The 21,376-nt window shown below is 38.7% G+C and overlaps 1 protein-coding gene across 1 annotated transcript in view; it reads right to left on the bottom strand.

Moving 5' to 3' along the window:
• slit3 (slit homolog 3 (Drosophila)) overlaps positions 1-14,809 on the bottom strand; it is a 244,166-nt gene extending 229,357 nt beyond the window's left edge. Inside the window, exon 1 of the mRNA XM_072395321.1 lies at positions 14,082-14,809. Coding sequence (XP_072251422.1) covers positions 14,082-14,272 — 191 coding nt within the window. The 5' untranslated portion in view covers positions 14,273-14,809. The remainder of the gene's footprint in view (positions 1-14,081) is intronic.
• Positions 14,810-21,376: the final 6,567 nt, after the last annotated feature.

Here is a 21,376-nt window from a genome sequence, read left to right as displayed (position 1 = left end):
GCATGGGAGGAATTAAGGCATAGAAGAAAAACACACATAGTGAGGGTACAAACAACACACACCATTTTCCCTCTTATTTCAGACACATATCCTCCCCTTTCACTTTGAGATAAACACATGCTCACGCACACACACACACACACACACAAACAGAGTCTGGTTTTGCCAAAGGAGTCAGCGTGTGTGTTTTTCATAATGCACCTAAACATTTATAAATCTGATTTAAGACCATATTAGGTTTCAAAAGGCTTCCCCATGCTGCCATGGCAAGACCGCTAATAAGAGCCATACCATGGTCTAAGACAGGGAAGGCTGTTTTAGGCCAGACCTGTCCTTCCCTAAAGTACAGAACTGGGTCCAGGGCCCACCAGGGTGTCCTTGAAAGGGCTCCAGTGTAATGAATAGTTTCAATATCTCATCTTATACAATGGAATGTCATATAAATGACTGCTGACTAATGATTCCAACCCAGTGCAACAAAAGTACGAAGGGAAAGCTGGCCTCAATCGTGACTCCTCAGAATAATGTCCCCTTAAAGTAGAGTTTATATTTGAGATTCTTGATATTTGAAAGGGAAGGAAAGCAAAAAATGTCACACGGAATCTGTAAAAAGTCTAACTGATGGATGTAAAACAAAACATCAAAGAAACACAAAGGCATTGTTTATAAAATGGATTAAATGATAAAAATCAGGAATAGAAAGTTTGCCACTAGCTGGGCAATCGCTGTTAAAATCAAGTTTTCCTTTCTGTCAACACACCAACAGATTCTGAAATGATTGAGACTCAAACTAAAAAATTTCCTGAGGTAAGATGACTTTACATTCAGAGATAAACCCACACCATCTAGTCCTACAAGTGTTTAGAGGCATCAATAATGAATGAAGACAGTGAGCTCCTACACCATCATTCCAACTGGATGCTGCTGGTTCTCATCATAAGGTTTTACAGCGTGTGTAATTGCCAGTACCTTGAAAAGCAAAGCATGGGCAGTTACTTCATAAGCCTTCTGGACACAGAGAAAAACTAACTAACAACTACACTAACAATTCATCATTAAGAACTTGAGATAAATGCTACTTCCAGGAATAATATAACAGTTTTCTTTGTGTCAATGGGTAATTCCAGGTATCTGCTCACTTGTTAGTAACTGAGGCAGCATCTAATACAAAAACTTCCATTCTCTACCTCTTCACCTCAAACCATCCACTCCTCCCTGGATTACCCCACTGCTGTTTGTTTCTCCTTATCTTTTTACATTTGGCCACAATCTTTCAGTTTTTTTTGCCCTCCCTTTTTTCCTCAGCTATCTTAAATCTCTACCCAGTCATTGCTCTCTAATGTCGGTCCGTCAGTCCTTCACAGCCAGCTTCACCTCATGTTCCCAGGCCTCCTTTCCACTTGCTGTATTTCTCTCTAATCTCCCCTTTTTAGAGTGTCTTTCCTTCTTTCAATCTTTCATGCCTTATCGTTCGCCGTTTCACAGTTGACTAAACACTTTTCTGCAGCTTCATCTGTTTTCCTCTCCACCCATAATCTTTCACTCTTTTATCTCAATCTTTCACTCTTTTACAGTTGGCTACATTTTTGCTTTTTTCTCTTCCCGCCTCTAATCTCTCCATCCTTATCTTCATCTTTCTGTTTTTCACCATGGAAACTGCTGCTCTCACCAGGGAGACCACGCTGCAGTCAAACAAACAGTGAGGACACAGTTCCAGGTAAAGCACAATAGCATCATCCTATCTAACATCGGCACATAAAAAGAGAGTTGAGGCTGCTGCCAGAGCAAAACAAGATGTGGTTTAAAATCAAACATATAAACGTGTCAAATAAATTGTACACCAATTGATAGTGATGTGAAAAACACCACAAAGTATGACCTCACTATGAAGCAAACAGCCAGTAACATAAATGTTATCATCTAATAAAATTTAAATCACAATTTACCCCTCTTTCACAACCAATAGTTTGGTCGATTCAGTGTACAATTATAACATACTTTAAAAATTTACCATTGCAACCTATGCACAGTGCAGAGTTTTCTGAACAGCAAAGGTTTTTGTCATATGTAATGCTGAGAAATGTAATATCATAATTGTCTCACATTATGTATGTTAGAATGAAACAGGTAATTACACTTCAGCTGTCAACCACTCAGCCGGTAAGTAAGACAGTGATTATGAGGCATGGTGAAGCAACTGCCACCAAGAGTCTAACATAAGTGAGACGTCAGCTACACTACCTACAACACTACCTACAACATAAGTTAGCAGTTCTACTCTGAACACCTGAGAGGCTTTGAAGTTTGCATTAAAATAAGAACATATCCTAAACAATCAGGTATCTGCCTCATTGAGAAATTCTAAAGAAATTCAACAAAGGGTTGTCTGAAAGTGAAGTCAGCTACCATTACACATTTAACTAATGTAATTAAACAAGATATAACTCATTTGCATTCACCTTAAAAAGCTTGATTTGACTTGAGAGATCTTGCAGAGAAAAAAATAAGCTTACAGTGGATTTCAACGATTAAAATAAAACTAGTGAAGCAGCCATGCTTATGCACCTGGACTCTTAAAGGTTGGGTGTCCACCTCATCCTGCAGTAAAGCTTAACCTAGCTTCAAATTTAACTGACCATCTGGCAGTCAGACAGCTAACAAGAGACTTTAATACATAAGCCCAAACCACTGTTTGTTTCCATTACAAGCGGAGGTAAGGTGTGCATGTGTGCATGTGTTTCCGACAAGGGATTGAGAAAAGAATGCAAACGGCAGGTGTGCAGGGAATTGATACACTTTCCACCAGAGACACACACACACATCTAACCCCAGACCACTGAAGCCAGTGAAACTTATAGTCTGGCTGTTTTGGGCTGGCACACAGTTTGATTTAACACACACATACACATGAAGTACAACACACACATGCTCATGATGTGTAAGTCTCACTGGGAACGAAGAAGCTGACTTGCTGCAGAATAGGTTTATTGGTTGGACACACCAAGAGGTTCTGAGAAAAAATGGATAACTATTAGAAAGGAATGTTAAACGAATGACAGATCGTGTGACTCTCAAGAGCTTAATGGAATGAAAATTCGGACTGCCAGCTCTGTGGTAAACCATGAAATACTATGAGACTAAATGAATGTAACAGTTCGATATATAAGGTTGCTGGCCGGTCGCTTGTGCTTCTCTTTCTTACCTTGACCTCCCATCTCAGTTTGTCTCATTTTTCTTTTCGTGACCTTTGTCCTCTTTTCTCTGCCCGGGACAACAACATAAACAAAGAAATGTGGTTTCCTCTGGTGGCTTTATCTGTGTCTGACACTGTGACATTTCCTCTTCACACTTTCTCTCTCTCCATCAGACCTTGCATCCTTATCTTACTCTCCCTCCATTCTTTATCTTCCTGCCATCCTTTGTTGCCATCCATCCAATGCTTAGTTTCCAAACACATCCACTTCCTCTCTTTTAATCTCATGTTATTTTCCACGAAGCTCTTGTAATGCTTCACTTTCCCATTCTTATTTTCTTGCTCTCCATCCATGTCTCTGGAAGATAGGTATGCTCAATTTCGCTCTCTAAATCTCCCAGTTACGCAAGGAATCCTAATTGCCTTCTTCCTTTTCCTCTGAGCTCCACACCACAGTGTGTCTGTCACCAAACGCAGGTCAGGCATCTAGTTGGCTTCCAAAGTGGCTTAGGTATAGCTGAAATTAATTTGTTTCAAATATTTAGGTATGACGTTTGCTCATATTTGTTTTTATCACACCACGTGGTGGAAATTAAACTTGAAACTGCAATAAAGGCTTAAGTTGAATTTACATAGGGTTTTTCTGTATAAGACCTGTCCAGGGTGTACCCTGCCTCTCGCCCGATGACCGCTGGCATACCCCCCCCCGCGACCCGACTGACTTTACTGCTGTTTTGATTCTCTCTCATAGGGATGCTAACTGACTAATGAACACTTCTATTACAGTACCACTCTTGGCCAATAACAACAATTATCACTAGAGAGTTCCTGGAATTCACAATACACAAACACAACAAAAAGCAACAAATGAGTGAAGACACTGCACTCTCTTTAAGAACACAAAGCAGAGTATCTCAGGGCTGTTTTCAGGTCAAACATAAATAAATTATTTAAAGCTCAGAAGTAACACATATCGTCTTTCAAATTTTCTAAAAAGGGATTAAAAAGGGACTTTTTCTAAAATCTTTGATTTTTCATTTTGTCTGGTTTATCTGCTGTGTGAAAATGATAGACTGTCACCTTAAATGTTTACCGAAGCTTCGTGTTAGTTTGGTGTTTTGTTTTTGCTTCAAAGATTTCCTCAAGACAAGTTGTTTTTGGTTTTGGACTCTTTTCAACTTCCCCAAAGACCTAGCAATCCTCGATCAGTGGATACAATTTGGTTTTCCTGGACGTAACACAGTAGGGAAAAGGTTTGGATTTGTTTGCTACACTTCATGGATGAGAATTTTAATAACAAGAACAAATATGATACTGGCTGTGCACTGAGACTGAAGGTGAAAGTCAAGGCTGTTCAAATACTCAGATCAAATGAAAGGGCACATGTGCGAAGTGCAAGCGGTGAGTGAAACTGTTTCAAATGTCTATTTTGTGTCGGTATAAGACACATGAACAGATTTAAGTACAAACATCACAGTTACACTTGAGTGAATAAGCGGCTAAGTTTGTTCAGAAACAAACAAAAGTTTCTCAAATAAGCATGTAATGAGCATATTTATCAAAAAGAGACATTTTGCTGCAATCGTCTTTGTGTTGTGCTTCTCACTTTGATGCTCAGGATCCAATTCTCGCTGGAATACGTACAGCTGGATGTCATGTGCTGTCATGCTTTAAAAAGTTGCATGTTTCTCGCAGTTTTTTGTTACTTATGTGTTGTCATAGCCTGGAATTCAACTCATGAGAAGACACTTTAGCCAGATCATCTTATTCTCAGGAGAAACCTCTCCCTTCTTCTGAACTAATTACAAACTATTTGGAGTTATGAAGTGTGCAAAGCTAATCTAGAGGTACCCAAGAATAAGAAGGGAATTACTGGAAATGCTTATGCATTGTATACTTTAAGAATTTGCCATAGACTTATGGGTTGGTATTTGCATTTACTGTCTCCTTTTAGCAGCTGTTGAGGCAACGACATTCAAGCTTTAATACAGTCAGAAAACCCTAGTCTATAAATTAAATTAAATCACTATAAATCTAAATGACAACTTGTAAATATAACAAGTACAGAAGAGTAAATCAGTCCTGATTAGGTGTGTTGGGGTGTTAGAGGTATTAAGGAGAGAAGGTGTTCTCTGAAGAGATGAGTTTTCAAAACATTCTTGAAGGTAGAGAGGGATAGCAGCTGCTCTGATAGCAGCTGGAAGCTCATTCAATGATCATGGAACCACAAATGAGAATAGTCCAGATTGAAACTGCATGTACATAGGGATGGCAATGCCAGCATTCTTTTTCTGGATAGATATTACTTTATATTTATTCCATGTTCTTAAATTTGTAGATTCACATGCAACCTCTCATCTTCTATTAAGAACAAAGACAAAGTGGCAAAGACAACCATGGTGAAAAATATGACAAGACAGAGAATTTTCACGCCATACTTGTCATTATCGATAAAAAATATTTCTCTGTACACAAATAAACTGACTTATTTTAGATTTTCACAATGCACAGAATGCTTCAAGAGGAAAGGTGAAAGGAGAAAAGAAGACTTCAGGATGCTCCCTTTCACTTCATAAAGGGGAGTCCTGTCTGAATGATGCACAGTACAGCTCGCTGTGCCTCATCTGCACTTTAGTTCTGAAGCACCATCTAAATCTGGCTAAGTTTATTTCTCATGCTCACTTATTTTCTTTTCGCCCTTTTCACATTTTTCCCTCTCTTTCCCACATATTGTAGCTTGAAATTCATCTTCACCTACCACACTGTGTTCTTCTTCTGCTGATGTCTGCCCTGTGCTTTTTTCATGTAGCTTTCACAGTAAGTATCAAAGAATGATTTTTTTTTTTGAAAGCCACATAAATAGCGTCTCCCCATTGTGTGTCATTGACAGTTAATTTGTTTTCTGTTTGTTTTCTCTTTCCCCTCATAGTACAGTTCAAATTTTAATGCCACTTATGAAATTCATAGTTTGGTGGCCTCAACTACCCAAGCTTGACCACATTAGGGAGACGCCTGCAAGCATCTTTCTTTTAGAGTCACAAGTCGAAGTGGTTGCTGTATTTGGTTAGTTCTTTTCAGCTGGAGTTTATAGGCCTGCTTTGCCTTTGTCTTGATTTACTACTGCTGTACTGTAAGTGAATAGGATGGGGTAGAGGTTGAGGGCTAATTTGGCTGCTGAGAAGCTACTTGACAAGAACAAGGCTTGCTCCTTCATCAGTGAATGGGAGGATAACTGAATGAGGGAGATTAAGATGAATGAAAGGCTGAAAGTGAATGTGAATGATATAGACAAAGCTCAAGAGAGAGAGATACACACTCAAACATGCACAGCCCAGTGATATTTTCTCTATAAGCTTCCAACATAACATAAACAGCCTGTCATAGTTAGCCTCGCTGAATAGTGGACTGAAAAGTGAAAATTATAAGTCAAACTTTCATGCTCCATGCCCTGCCACATCCTTGCAAAAAAAATACAAACATGAGTACACGCAAGTGTAGAAAAGGAACACACACAGAAATACACACTGACAAAATAAAGTCCCTGCAGAAGGGATTTACAGTGTTGCTTTGGTGACAGTGGCCTAACAAAACAGTGGCAGAGCTTGTTAACATCAAATAACTCCAAGCATACTGCATACACACTCATACACACAAACCTACATATGCCATCTAATACTACACACCAGTGTAAGTCCTCCAGTCTGAGGACTTCTGTCTCAGTAGAGTCACCGAAGGTCATTCGTGTCTCTGGGTTGTTTCTTTGTGACATAACTCTTTCTCTCTCATTATATGTCAAAGTTTCCATCTACAACCAATTCCATGTTCAATCCAGTGAAAGGACGAGAATTAACTGTGCACACCTAATGATGAGTGTGCAGCACGTGTGAGGTTGCATGCAAAGTTTCCCCACGTCAGTTGTGAGTGTGTGTGCGCTCTTCAACTATTTTTGTAAGGACCCATTTTATGTCTTTGACATGGAGATTATTTTGGCTGGTACTTAAAACATCAAAGAGTTGTTTGAAGTTTAAAAGAAAATCATAGTATCACACAACCTATATTGTTTTAAGTCATCATCAGTTCCTGACTCACATCTGAAAAGTATAACTATGCAGAGCAAGTTAACCACTCAGGCCTCGGAACACAGAAATATTGTAGAAAAAAAGTCTCCAAAGCAGCAGTAAATCACACAGGTGTTAAACTGACCCTGAGGTTAAGATTAAATGGAGGCAAACTGTGAGATTAAAGCACGAATTGTTCACATCCCATCTACAGGAGTTAAGATAAACTCTTAGTGGTACATCTTTCAGTAAACAAAATATTTTAGGTGTACTATATTCTAGCTAAGTGTTTACACTCCATCTGTCAGCTGTAGCAACACTCCCAGATATAAGTAACTAATCTGGTACAATTTACTATGATAAAAATATTTTAGTATATTAAAATACCCCAAGCTACAATGATAAGACTGAAGCTTTAATAAACTGTAATTTTCTTTTAGATGTTAAAAACCAATGCCGGTAAGGTCCTCCCAACTGCAGTCTGCAGGTGTATTCAGCCAAGCATTAGCTGTGGATTTATTTGTCAGCATGCACGCACCTGGTATTTCATGCAGATGCCTTTTAAATATGTGTGCCTTTTTCACTGTGAGTGTGTGTCTGTGCTGTATTTGTCTATACAGTGTGAATACAGACTGTGTGTGCATGTTTTTTTTATGTCGCATCCAGCTTACTCCATTTCCCAGAAGGGCAGTGCCCACTGTCAGTGCCAGCTGGCTACTTCTTTGGCAGACTAAAAGTCATTATATAGAAAGGTCAGCTGCCCACATTACTGGAGAAACTTGAGGAAAAGAATATCACCCACTGACCTAGAACTGGAGCCTAAATGTTGGTTACCCTCACTTGTGCCATTCGGTATACCATAAGTGAATCAAACATAGTAGGATCGGGATAAAATGGATACCACAAGATGGCCACAGATGATAGGCGTAACATTAAGAGGTTATTTGAGAACAGCAAACCCATTGTGGAATATACTTCTTAGTTTAGACTAGCCTGCTATAGCAATAATAGTGTTGTATTACATCACCATCATACCCATGATAACAGTAAAGAACACTCTTCACTGAATGATGGCGTTTGTTCAACAGTTACCAAAGCATGTATGCTTGCTGATGTTTTCCTTAAAGTGGTGCACATATGCCGGAATATTCCACAAACAATTAACTCCCTGGTTCCAACAAAAAAGCTGGCAAAGTACCAGCAAACAAAAAAGTACCAGCACAACATGGTTAGCAGAGGTTCATAGGAATTATTGAAACAGTTGGAATACATCTGAGACTTGCACTATCATACTTGTAAGGTGTGTCAAGGAGTACTGTACAACACAATACAGTTTGCAGTAAGAACAAAGAAACATTCAGATCACAGCTGAAAGCAGCAGAGGAGACTGAACAAAACAATGCTTCAATCGATGCAGATTTCTCTTGATCCCATCAACTTTAGGGAACTGGAACTGTGTCAGCACAGCTAGTTGACCTGCTACATGCACAGGACTGAACCAAAGCATGCAGAGATCACACACAAACATACAAATTCCAGTCCCACCATCATAACTGAGGGTGTGGTGGCTACAGCGTCCACTGACCAATCAACACCAAGCTTTGATAAGAGCCAGGAGCAAGGCTGGAACATGTGTCTATTCCACACACACACATACACATGCACACGTACAGACACAGCAGCAGCGGCCGTTTCCTTCTGTTGTGCGCTCCGTGGTAGGTTGGCACGAGGAAGGGAAATGGGGGCTGTGAAAACTCTACTGGAGAGATGCTGCTGGCAAACTGAGGGTGTGTTTCACTGTGTGTGTTGAAGGGGGAGGTGGAGGTCAGTGAAAGTGGTGGAACAGGAGGAGAAACAAGGAATAAGTAAAATAGGCAGAAAAGAAAGACGGCAGACTGAGCCAAAGGTGACAAAACACTGGAAATGAATGAGAGACAAAGGAAAGACCACAATATGTCGGAAGAAGAAATAAAGTTGGGATAAACATGAGAAGTTGGAAAGCAAAGTGGAGTGACAGAAAAAGAGAAAAAGCCAGGCAAGGCTAGAGAAAGCAGAGAAGGTGTTGCCTGTAAAAAACTTGCCAAAACTTCCTAAAAGTGCTGTTAGCAAGGAAACAGAAGAATAAAGCAGTAAAAATCTAAATTAGTTTTTCTAAAGTGGGCTAGAGCAGCAGTGAGTTCACTCAACTGCACATCCACACTTACTCAGTCAGACATACAGCATATTTAAAGATACTCATAAACATATATAAATCTAAACAGAGGTAAAACCATTCTGACATAAGATAAACATGTATATTTGCATAAACACACTTATAGACAAAAAAATCCTGAATTGTCTTGCAGCTTAGCCAACTGTAAGTTCCCTCTGGAGTTCACAGCATTCAGTTTGCTGACAATTCACAGCAGTTTGGCAACAGTTTGCAATTTGCAGTTGTCAGAATCAACACTCCAGGGTGTGTGTTCGTTTTTGTGTGTAATTCTGTGCAGTCCCCGTAGGGCAGGTGTGAAGTGAACCCGAGAGAGAAAAGCCGTCCCAGTTTTCCAATTCATTTTGCCCCTGCCTCGTTAAGCCTGTTAAGCCTCTCCCAAAAAACCCTCCACTCAAATTAGATGCAAATGAGGTCTCAAGTGGCTTCCCAAGGAGGACATTACAGAATTGACTGGCCTGAGGTAATCTGTGAGGCTGCCTGTTACTGTGAATGTGTGTGTTGAGTGAAACAGTTGGGTCACAAGTGTTTTTCTCTCGTTAACCTTTTCAAATGGTCTGTTTATGAAAGTGACGAAAACCTGGCTTTTAAAGAGACTGACTCTGTAGTTATGACAGGTGGACTGCTGCTCACCCTTTTTGTCTATGCAGCATAAGGGAACTGGACTGAATGTTGTACGTGCTGTTTGTTAGAGGGAGGGAAAGTAGAGAGTTTTAAGGACCATGCTGATGGTTTTTATGCCTTACAGTGCCAGACATTTTCCGTCTCAACTGATTTCCTCTGTTCTAAGCAGCTATGGTCTTTCTCCTGAAAAAATATGCAATTGTATAACTTTTCATAGTAATGTATCGTGAAGTTATTTCACATTAATTTCAATACTAAGTTTCTTTGTCATACCCAATTTCCCTCAACCTGTGTAATGTGCCTCTCCTCCAGTTAACAGAGCTTTTCTACATTTGTTTTCAGTAACATTTACAGTCTGTCTGAATTAGTTTGATTCAGTGCATGTGCCTTTACAGGGTGATAAAAGGGAGTAGCAGCATAGTAGCCGAAAAAGATTTTCCACTCGAGATAAGGTGAGAGCCTTTTTGCCCCATTCATGTCTTGTGGTCTTGTTGTGTAGTGTGTGGTGATAATACTACTGGACTCTTCTAAATTAATTTATTTTCTGGCATTGTTTCCTGCAAAATTTTAAGTCCGCGAACTCAAAATAAACCACGTTTCATGGTAATGGTGTCACCTGGCAGTTAGTAAATTGGTCTTCAACGTAGTTAATTATTTAATTCCTGAACTAAAGGGAGAGATGAGTAATAGGTACGTGAACATTTATGTGTATTTATCTGTTTATTACAAAGATTATTCAATATCAATTAAGGCATACTTCAAGAAACTTGGTGGAAAGTTTTGGAGTGAATATGCATCATTGTTGTTATATTGCAGATTACAACATTGGCCTTGGTGGAGAACACATTCTCTGGGTACTCTTGTTTGCAAAGTGAGAGTCAATGTGATATTTAACAATGGACAATCTATAACCTTGTCCATGTTTACTATTACAACAAGAATGACAAAGTTACTTTTATCTTAACCCAAACAAAATTTTTCCTGAAACCAAACCCAGCATTTCAAACAACAGCTAAAACTATCCAAGCTCTTTTATGTTCCAGTGGGTAGGACTAAGGAACCTACAGTGGTCATTTAGGTCAGTGGACTTTATTTTATTTTGTCTTGTTATTTTGTAGGGCATATTTTTGCTGGCATGGATTAGGTCCATATCCCTTATAGTGAGGTTCATGGGAAATCAATGCAAACTTCCCCTTTATACCATGAAGAAACATTACTATTCTGACAGGAGCTGTCTCTTTCTGGAAGACAGTGTATCCATGTACAGCATACAAGAAAGCTGAATAGTTTAAGTATGAAAATGGAGACACACAACCATGCAAACTCCACATGCAAACATGGAAAGGCCTTAGCTGGGACTTGAACGAAGAACCCACTTGCTGTGAGGCATCAGTGCTAACTGCCACACCACCATGCAGCCCTCATCAAAAGCAGATATGAGGAAATATCTTTAAAGTAAATGTTGATTCATCTCCTCAGTAGAATTCAAGAGACTTTTAGAATCAATAATAAAAGCACACTGAGGCTGTTCCAGCAGCACTTAGTGGCTCAACACCTTACTGAGTCACTTTATGTTGGTTTTTCCTTTCATTTGACCACCATCTGTATTTTTTTTTTGTAAATTGATACATAACAGGCCCTGTGATGGACTGGCGACCTGTCCAGGGTGTACCCCGCCTTTCGCCCGATGACTGCTGGGATAGTCTCCAGCCCACCCGCTATCCGATCGACGGATTGACGGTATAGAAAATGGATGGATGGATGGATACATAACAGTGTTCACCTAGTTACCTCAACATTGTGACATTGTACTGCCTTTCAAAGTTAAAAACATCCTGCTGCCAGCAAACAATTTAAAAAAAACCCAGATTGATTACATTTTGAATACATGTGTGACTCATCAGTTGAATACTATTGGTGATTGCCAGTTTTTGTTGGCATGAATAGTTCAGTTTCTGTATCACTGACCATTTCATAACAAATAAGAAATCAGCTATTAGCATTGCATAAGTAATGCTACTAAATTAAATGTAAAGTTGAAAATATGACTCATTAGAAAGTCAAAACTGACAGTCACATGAAATCCCAAAGAAAATATCATTTCTAAAGACCAAGATAAATACATCTACAAAATGGATCATCTCTACATCCAAATCTTGAATGCTTAAGTTAAACAGTCACAATTTAATTTAAGAGAATTTTTTTTTTTTTTTTACTAAATGCTGTGTCCTCAAAGACAATATCTCAACATATTCTGCTTCTCAAATACCCTAAGATATATCTGCGGAGGAAAGAAAGAGGAAGACCAGCAGAGGAAAAGAGAAAGAGTGAGGAAAAGAGCAAGTCTTGGCCAAAGTCACATCTGAAACACTGACCTGGATAAATCAGGGAAACATAAACACATAGTTTCTGGAGTCAGGGGGGAGGGGGGGAGCGTTGCTACCCCAAATATTCCACCCCAGAGACCCAAGCGAGAGGCAGGGTAACACCTTATCCCACCTCCCCATCATAACCAGCTCTAATTATTTATTTTTTCATGGTGTAAATGTCTTCAGGGGATTGCTGTGTGAAAGCCAACAGGTCCTTGGAGGTCACAGCAGCTCTATGGGACAGGGGAGGTATGAGGTTCATTGTTAACACTCACACATACGCGCACAAGACACACAATCACACCAGGAGACTCGGAAACACAAGCATTTACATAGAAACAAACATATGAAAAAGTAAAAATACACATTTACATATACTAATCATGCATTCACCGCCATCAGAACCACCAGAACCCCCTACATTAACACACACATATCCACAAATACTGCCCCTCACTTTTCTCTACAGCCTACTGATTGTGTTTGTTGTCTCAGGGTTAGGTCTGTTGTTGATCCCCTGCGGGGCTTTTGGCTGCTCCGTTATCACACATAATCGCTTCCATACCTTAACAGCAAAGGTGTGTGTGTGTTTGTGAGGGCATGTGTGTGGCTGCACTGGTGTATACGTGTCAAGATCAGGCAAGAGGTGGCAGCAGCATCTGTCAGGGGTCTGTCTCTGCCTGAGGATTGAATATCATTTCAAATTAACTGTCACCAGGTTTGTGAAAAAGCAGTGATAGTTCTTCTTGGGGAGTAAAATCTGTATTTAGAGTTTAGACTTATGACTGAAGATCTAGCCCAGTTATAGCAGCTTGTGAAAACTGTGAAAACTTTGTAAAGTCTTTGTAAAGAGAGACTGTGGAGAATCATGAGAAAATTCACAGGATTTTTTTTTCCTTTTTAAAACCTCAAATACTCTCTGTAAAAGCAATGTCAGAAATTTTTAACTGCTTCATTCATTGGGATCACTGACGATTCATGCACAGAAACTTCTAAGCATACAATCCAGTGGCTCATGTTTCATCCTTAAGGTATCATAACTTTTACCACTGAATAATGCCCTGTAATCATATCAATACCGGGTTCCTTTTGGTAGTTATCAGCCTACAAGTCTGTCAACATACACGTCAATTCACATTTTAAACGTAAATAAGTAGTTTTTACCGTTTTTAGATAAAATTTGGGAAACAAAAAATATTTTAAAAACCTTCACAGAGGCACAGATAAAAGTTAATCAAGAAAAGGACATGAGCCTTATGGTAAAAAATACAACCAACAATGAATTAATGTGGCCCGAAAGTATATGGGATATTGATGCAGGTTGATGCAACTTAGTTAAAATAATGAGAAAGGGATTTGGCTTTCACCATGACGTTTCCACTGAGATGTTTCAAAAATAAGCTTTGATGCAGTTTGATTAGTCCAGTCAGGTCTGAAAATGATTCTTTGAAAAAGTTTCATACATACAGAGACTTTTAAGTAAAACATAGTCAACGCAAAATCCGCCGTAGTCTTTAGGTACATAAGTGTGTGATGCATATGAACAAACAGTGTACGATAAGGTCACAAGGTACGCTGATAAGACAGATAATGCGAGGACAGTTCGACAGTAATGCACTGGGACTTACAGGCGCTCGGCATTCCTTGGTATTCCTTTAGGCACAGTCTTTAGACCCAGACCCTGGCAGTCCACATGGGACCCGGAGCAGCTACACTTGTGTGGGCATCCATCCACCGACGCAGCGCACACCAAAAAAGCGAAAACTAGAGCCCAAATCCAGCAGAGAGCGACGCGCTTCCCCGGCTCAGTTGGAGGCATGATAACCACTAAAATGACTTCTCACCGAAGTTAATTGAAAATACGCGGGGCTAAAAGTAGACTCTGTGGAAGTTGTGATCCAGAAGGTGCTCAATACGGGATGTTCGACTTTGTAAAATAATCTAAAAATAAGCCGAAATCAAATATCGTTCGCTTTTGCAGAAGTTTACCAAACTTCCTCTTAATGGACTCGATCAGAAAAACGTTCCTTAAAAGACCTCGTTGCCATGGGGAAAAAAATAAGAAAGTGGAGATATTTAGGTGACACACAAGAAAAAGTGTCCTTATAATCGTGCATCACCTAACACGATGCGCAAAAGTCTTCCCAAATGCTCCCCATTCACAAACTCTCAGATCAGTTCACAGCGTAACTCTTCAACTTTCCAAGCTAAAAAAACGCTCTGCTGGGATGTAACCTCCTTCCAGAGAACATCCCTGCGCTGGCAGAGAATAAAAAGTGAGGGTTGCAGAGGAGTTCAAATCAGAAAAAGTTTTAGAGAGGCGCAACACAGACTGGCGCGCCCGGAGGTTGTGAGAGTGAGTGAGGCAAGCAGATTTGTATTTAGGTTTCCCCCAAATCCTCTCCCTCCCCCTGTGTCTCTCTCTGTCATACTCTCTATGTTGATGTCACCAGAAAAGAGAGTGAGAAAGCTCTACAAACTTTCACTAGTCGCGTATCTTCCTCAAAAGCATTCCCTGCTCTCCAGACCACTTTCCCACACCGAGGTGGAAAAGTCTTCTCTTAGCCCACGGTAGCAGTGTAGACATATTTTAGTAAATTTCCCAACCACTCTTCCTTTTTTGTCAAGGCCCATTTATCAACTTAACGATCTACTTTGCGATCATGTGTTGGTTTTGAGGCATGTCTTATTCTAACCATATCTCCAAAGCATCATCCAAGGAAAGTCAGTGTCAGTTTAACAGATAAATAAATGCTTTAAAAGTCAGTAGATGACACACATATGCTGCTGGTTCACTTGGAATTGTTCAAAATGTGATTGCATTTATCTTTTTGCAATGCAGAGGCTAATATTTATCCAATTAATGCTGACTTCAAGGCCTTAGTACATGATTCCAATTATTTTCATATTAATCAAACCATTTAGTGGTTCCTTATGCCATATGTGTGAGGGCATTGTCATCGTAGAATAGACCACTCCCATCATGACAGAAATATTTCTTCATAAGAAGAGATGATCCCTCAAAAATATTTGATTTGCAGAGACCCTTCAATTTAAGGAGACAAGAGAACCCAAGTCATGCCAGCTATATCCCACAAGACATAACAGGGGGACAACCAGGGATTCAGGTTTTTACTTTAATAGTCTTCAGGTGCACAGTAAGACTTGTCAGTGGAGCTCCAGCAAGAGCTACAGCAAGTAGCAGTAGTGCTGCTGCCCTCTGTTGGCAGAGGGAAATAAAGAAATATAAAGTGGAGATTCATTCATGTGAAGGAATAATATGATTTCTCTTCTAGTTAAATCTAAGTCATCTGAATTTATCTAATTCATTTGTGGAATTTTCTTGCAGATGTCACAGTTGTGTGATTTTTTTTTCTCAGCAGAGTCTGTCTGTAGTGAGAAGAGCTAAGTTCATAAATATCAAAGGGGAACTCTGGTATTTTTAAACCTAGACCTTATTTCTGGCATGAAATACATTTATCTACTCACCGAGAACAGTTTGGCGAAAGTCGGTATCCTTTGGAAGCTATTTAGATAGCTCGCGATCCATATAACGGAGTGAACGGGGCAAAAACGATGCAGCCTCTAAATAAGGCATTATCTATCTTTATTTCACCAATACTTTAAGAAGAATGAATAAACGAACGCATACTATTGCTCTGTTAGCACATAGCTACTGTTATGTGGCTACTTACAGCTATAGGAGAGCTAACAGAGGGAATTTTACACACACCTCTACTGGGACGACTTCATCGACACAAATGGCTGCAGCACAGCTCATTCACTCTGGTAAGAACGTCCTGCCGACTGTCACAGAGCAAGGAGTAAATAAGCTGTGCTCCAGGGGGGCGTGTGGATGAAGTAGTCCCAGTAGAGTGCCTGTATAGAAATCCCTCCGTTAGCTCTCCTATAGCCACAAGTAGCCACATAACACAGAGCTACAGTATGCGTTCGTTCATTTATTCGTCTTAAAGTTTTGGTGAAATAAAGACAGATAATACCTTATTTAGAGGCTGCATCCTTTTTGCCCTGTTAATCATGTTTTCAGGTTATGTTCTAGTCATGTTTTTCCCCTGTCATGTTCGGTTCACTCACGTCACCTGGTTCATTGTTCACAGCTGCACCTCATTCACTGATCATTCCCTCCACAGTATTTAGCCTCCTGGTTTCATTTCAGTCACTGCAGAATCATCACTGTTCCTTCATGCCGAGTCACAGAAAGATAAGTCTGGTTGTGCCTCATAGCCATAGTCCTGTTCCTTTGTTTTTTCACAGTCATAGTCTTGTTTCATAGTTAAGTATTTTTGATCCGGCTCTGCCGTGCTTTGTGTTTTTGCCTTGTCTTGTTTTTTGGAATAAACCTTGTTTTGGAAGTTAAAGAGCTGCATCTGGATCCTACCTTTCCATCAGTCCGTGACATTTTCTTGCCTGTTGGAGAACAACCAGAGACAGCTTGGGAATTTGATCAGTTTTTGAATAAATGCTACTTTAAACAAATACTTTTTGATGTTTAAGACCATATCTACCAAGCTTTTAGAAAACATTATATTCATTCAAAAGAAGTTGCGGAGCATATATGTTCATTTTAAGACACAGCCTGGTTCATGTTCAGTTATGTAATGTACAGGGCCATGCTGGAATACAAATCATAGCTTGAACTGAAGAGGAATACATAACATTTTCAAGAAACTGTCTTTAAACTAAGTATAATTTGAGTGCAAATCTTAACATATTTGACACTTTTCCATGATGTCTACATTTGAAGTTTGCTTTTTGCAATCTTATGGGTGTCTTTTTAACCACAGCCGAACTGACAGTCTAAAAAGTGCAAAGTGTAAATATCATAAATGATCGTGTGACTAAAATAATGTGTGTTGGCCTCATATGTCAGCTGACAGCTTCAGAGAAACATGATTATTTTCTTAATGTGTTACTCAGGTTACACATCTCTCATTTTTATCTTATTTTGGTAAAATTAGTTTTACTTTTAGCAATTTTTTAAATCCCTTACACATTCATTCAATCTCTTGAAAGAGAGGGGAGCTGCTTTGAAACTATTTTCATTTTTGTGTCAGATTGATTGCAACAGGGCAAGCAGAGCAAAGAAGTTATTCTCAACGGCAACTAATTCAAACTGCTCCTGAGTGATCCCCAGGCCCACTCTGGCACAGGGAAAGTGGATTGCACTGGGCCTACCTAAAGCTTTCCTCCATGCTGACTGTGCCCAGTCACCAAATGCTTGAACTGAAGCCCAGCCCATTCTCATTTCTAGAGAGTCAAATACTGCTGTTGAGCCAAAGCCCCGGCTGTCTCTGAAATATATACAAGCAGTTCTTTGGCATGAGTGCTCTAATGCACTGGCTGCAGTTTTAGACAATAAAAGATAATAAGCAAGTTACAAACATGTGATAAGATCCTCAAAGATGGCAGGAAGTTCAATGAGCAGTGAACACAAAACTCAGATTCAGGACCTATTTTAAACAGCTATTCTTCATCTCCTTGTTGTCATTCATATAATGTATTGTTCTCATTTGTTTCACTTGCAGTTTGGTTAGGTTTAGGCATCACAGTTACTTAAATTTTGGTAACAGTGTTTCCTGGCCTAGGGATTATAAGTACTTGATTAGATCAAAGGGCCATAACTGCTCAGTTAAGGTTAGAATAAGGTTGTCATCAGATTTAAAATACACAGTTTAGTTACGTTAATCCATATCTGTGAGATAGAAACATACACACAGAAACATCTATCTATCTATCTATCTATCTATCTATCTATCTATCTATCTATCTATCTATCTATCTATCTATCTATCTATCTATCTATCTATCTATCTATCTATCTATCTATCTATCTATCGACATAGATATATATATATCTATATTTCTATAGATATATATTTGATATATATCTTATGTGTATGATTATTGGAGGATAATTCGGGGAGGAAAAAGCATACCTTGAGCGCTGTCCCCACTCCATTTCTCCAACATTTTCCTCTGTGCACAGCCATTTCTAAAATAGAACTAAACTCATATCAGCAATTTTCACGAGCATATTCATAACTGTGCAAGTTAAAGGTATATCGTAAAGATACAGGTAATTGCAGACAATTTCTGAGGAAGTGAACAAATGATGCTCCAGACAAACGCAGGATATGTGAGGCAGCCATGATAAACACACATATCTGTAATTAAAAGCATTTAATTATTTAAGTATTTTTTAAGTATTTCTATTCCCAGTCTATATCTAATGCCGTGATGCTGTGGATTGTGTGAGAAAACGTTGAAGACGTTCTGCTACCTATACATTTCTCTGTGGGAAATGATTGTACATGTCAGTATAGTCTAATTCGCACCATAGACGTTGCCTTTATGTTACTTGAATGGTCAGATGACACGGCAGTTATAAAATCAGGATTTCGTGCCCAGTGACAGTCTGGAAACGCTTTAGGTGAAGGCAAGTTGACACATTGTATTAATGGGCATTTCTGACATGTTTAGCCATCTAACAAAAGAAAAAGAAAAACATGTGAATAAAAGCAGTTTTACTGGGAATTTACCTGAATTGATATACACTTGGGCATATGAGCATGCTGACTGAATCTAGATTGGGTTTTTAGAAGAAATGGACAGTGAGAAATGCTTTCATTTACTATCATCTTAGGGTTACTTGTACTTTTTCAGATTTATGTGCACCACTAGAGCTTTAACTAAGGATGACATTTCCAGCATCTTCTCCAAGGCTTTATATTTTAGTGGATAAAGAAGAAAAAACAAAAGTATGCAGTGTCTGAAACACGAAGCACTGTGATATAAATAGAGTCGGCTGCAAATGAACTTCTCACACGTTATAGAGCTGCCGCACTTCTATTTGTCTTTACGTCTTCACTCTCCCCTGCCATAACCTGGGTGTCCTATTCTTTTTTTCTTCTCTTTCCCTCCCAACATCCCAAAATTTTCCTCACTATGTAATTCTCTTTTATTTCTCTCATGTCTATCTATTTCGTTCTATGACCTGAGAAACATTGTTTTGATGATTTTTTATTCTATTTTTGTGGTGCAAGATAGAGCCAGCAAATGAAATAATAGCTTCATCCTTTACAAATCAGACACAGTTCTGCACACAGAGGTAAAAAAAAGCAAAACAAAGAAATCTTTTTTGTTAAGATATTTTCACCCACATACACTAAGACAAAGAAACATTCCCACCTTTAGGATATACAAATCTTATTTACACCCTCACTAACACCCACAATTGTATCACTTTATCACAATCAGTTGTACACTTCATTTTGTTTTTTAAACTACTTGATGATGTTTAGGAACCTCCAGTGAATTACATGGTTAGGTTTAGGAAATTGAAAAAAAAAAACATTGTGCAGGCACAAAACAACCTCCTTGTTATAATTTATAAATTTGGTTGTTGTGTTGTCATGAAAATAAAGGCAATTCATGTTAATCTGTACAAAAATATAGATTTAAAAGGTTACAATGATACCTAGCTCAATTACAGTGATCGATGTGATTAGGGATGAGTACAAATACTGAGTCATCATTGAAACTAGCAAACAAAAAATAATATTGTCACCCTTCAGCATCATCAAAACACAAGAATAAAACCAACACAATACCAAGGCCTTGTGTATTACTGAACGATTGAATTCATAATTTATATCAGAGTCATATTAAGTTGAATGGTAAAGTTTTTAATCATCATATGGTTTAGTTTTAATATTGTACTTATGGAAGCACACAAAATAACTGCATATGGCATATCACCATCTTGTTGCTAACTAATTTTGGCTACATCTCCTTATAGGTTGCCATGTCATAATTTTGGTGGGCAGCCTACTTCAAGAACTGATTAATTACTTTTTAACCATATTGGAAGTATTGAAATATTACTACCAGAAACACCACTTTGAACTGCAGCACAGCTCTCCTATTCTCTCTTTATTACATATGTTTTTCAATTTCTTAAGATGCTTTTGTGAATGTAACTATGTAGTATAGTGCTTTACAAGGTTTTCAACAGTAATCCTTTGCATATGCCAACTATTAATGAATTACAGTCCTTGTTTCAGTACAGTTAGAGATCATAGATTGCGCATGTCCTGTTTTGGTATGAATCTTTGCTCTTTACGCAATTACATTTCTCCAGATTCAACAGTATATGCGCAGAGGGTAAAATATGGGAAAATCCTTTCCAATTTAGGGACATTGTTTTGAAACATTTCAAATTTTTTTAACAAACACTTATTGACAAACTGAAAATTCTTCGCCAATCTTTACTTCCCAAAGACATGGCCTTTTACCTGATTCTACGAAATCATGATTGAATGGTCTAATGTTGACATCTGAAAAACCATTACTAAATTTTTACCTAATGACTAACCTGAAAGTGCTACCCATCCTCTATTTGGAATGTGTTGCATTCCTGAAATGCAAAGATTGATGTATATTTACAAAATAAATTAAGCTGAAGAGAATGAACATGAAATGTACTGAGTTCATATTAACTGCAATGTAAATAGCATTATTTGTTTATTGCAAACCGAAAATAACCAATAATAATCCTCCCATCTTAACAGAAAATTGAAAGATGTAAAGTTTGGGGTGCTGCAAATGTGCTATCAAAAGTGATATAGACTGATAATACAATTAAAAGAGGGATTGATGACATGTCAGATAATCTAGAGCAACATTTGACAGAGAAGCTGAAGTTGAGTTGTAATTTTTCTCTTAAAGAAGACAAACTGACTTAAGCAAGGCTATGCAACTTCTGGCAAACGTCAGAAATTGGATTGGGTCTACAGTACAAGTTATACAGTCTACATACAAATCAGGTTCTGAATACTTCTAAAGCTGTTAGAAGCTGCTGTACTTGATGATACATTAGTGATAATGGTGGGACGGATTCCAT

The sequence above is a fragment of the Leuresthes tenuis genome, unplaced genomic scaffold (assembly GCF_036924035.1).
Source record: "Leuresthes tenuis unplaced genomic scaffold, fLeuTen1.0.hap1 SCAF_11, whole genome shotgun sequence".
Lineage (NCBI taxonomy): Eukaryota > Metazoa > Chordata > Actinopteri > Atheriniformes > Atherinopsidae > Leuresthes > Leuresthes tenuis.
The sequence above is the reverse complement of the archived record's forward strand: the minus strand, read 5'-3'. Positions and strand labels throughout refer to the sequence as shown.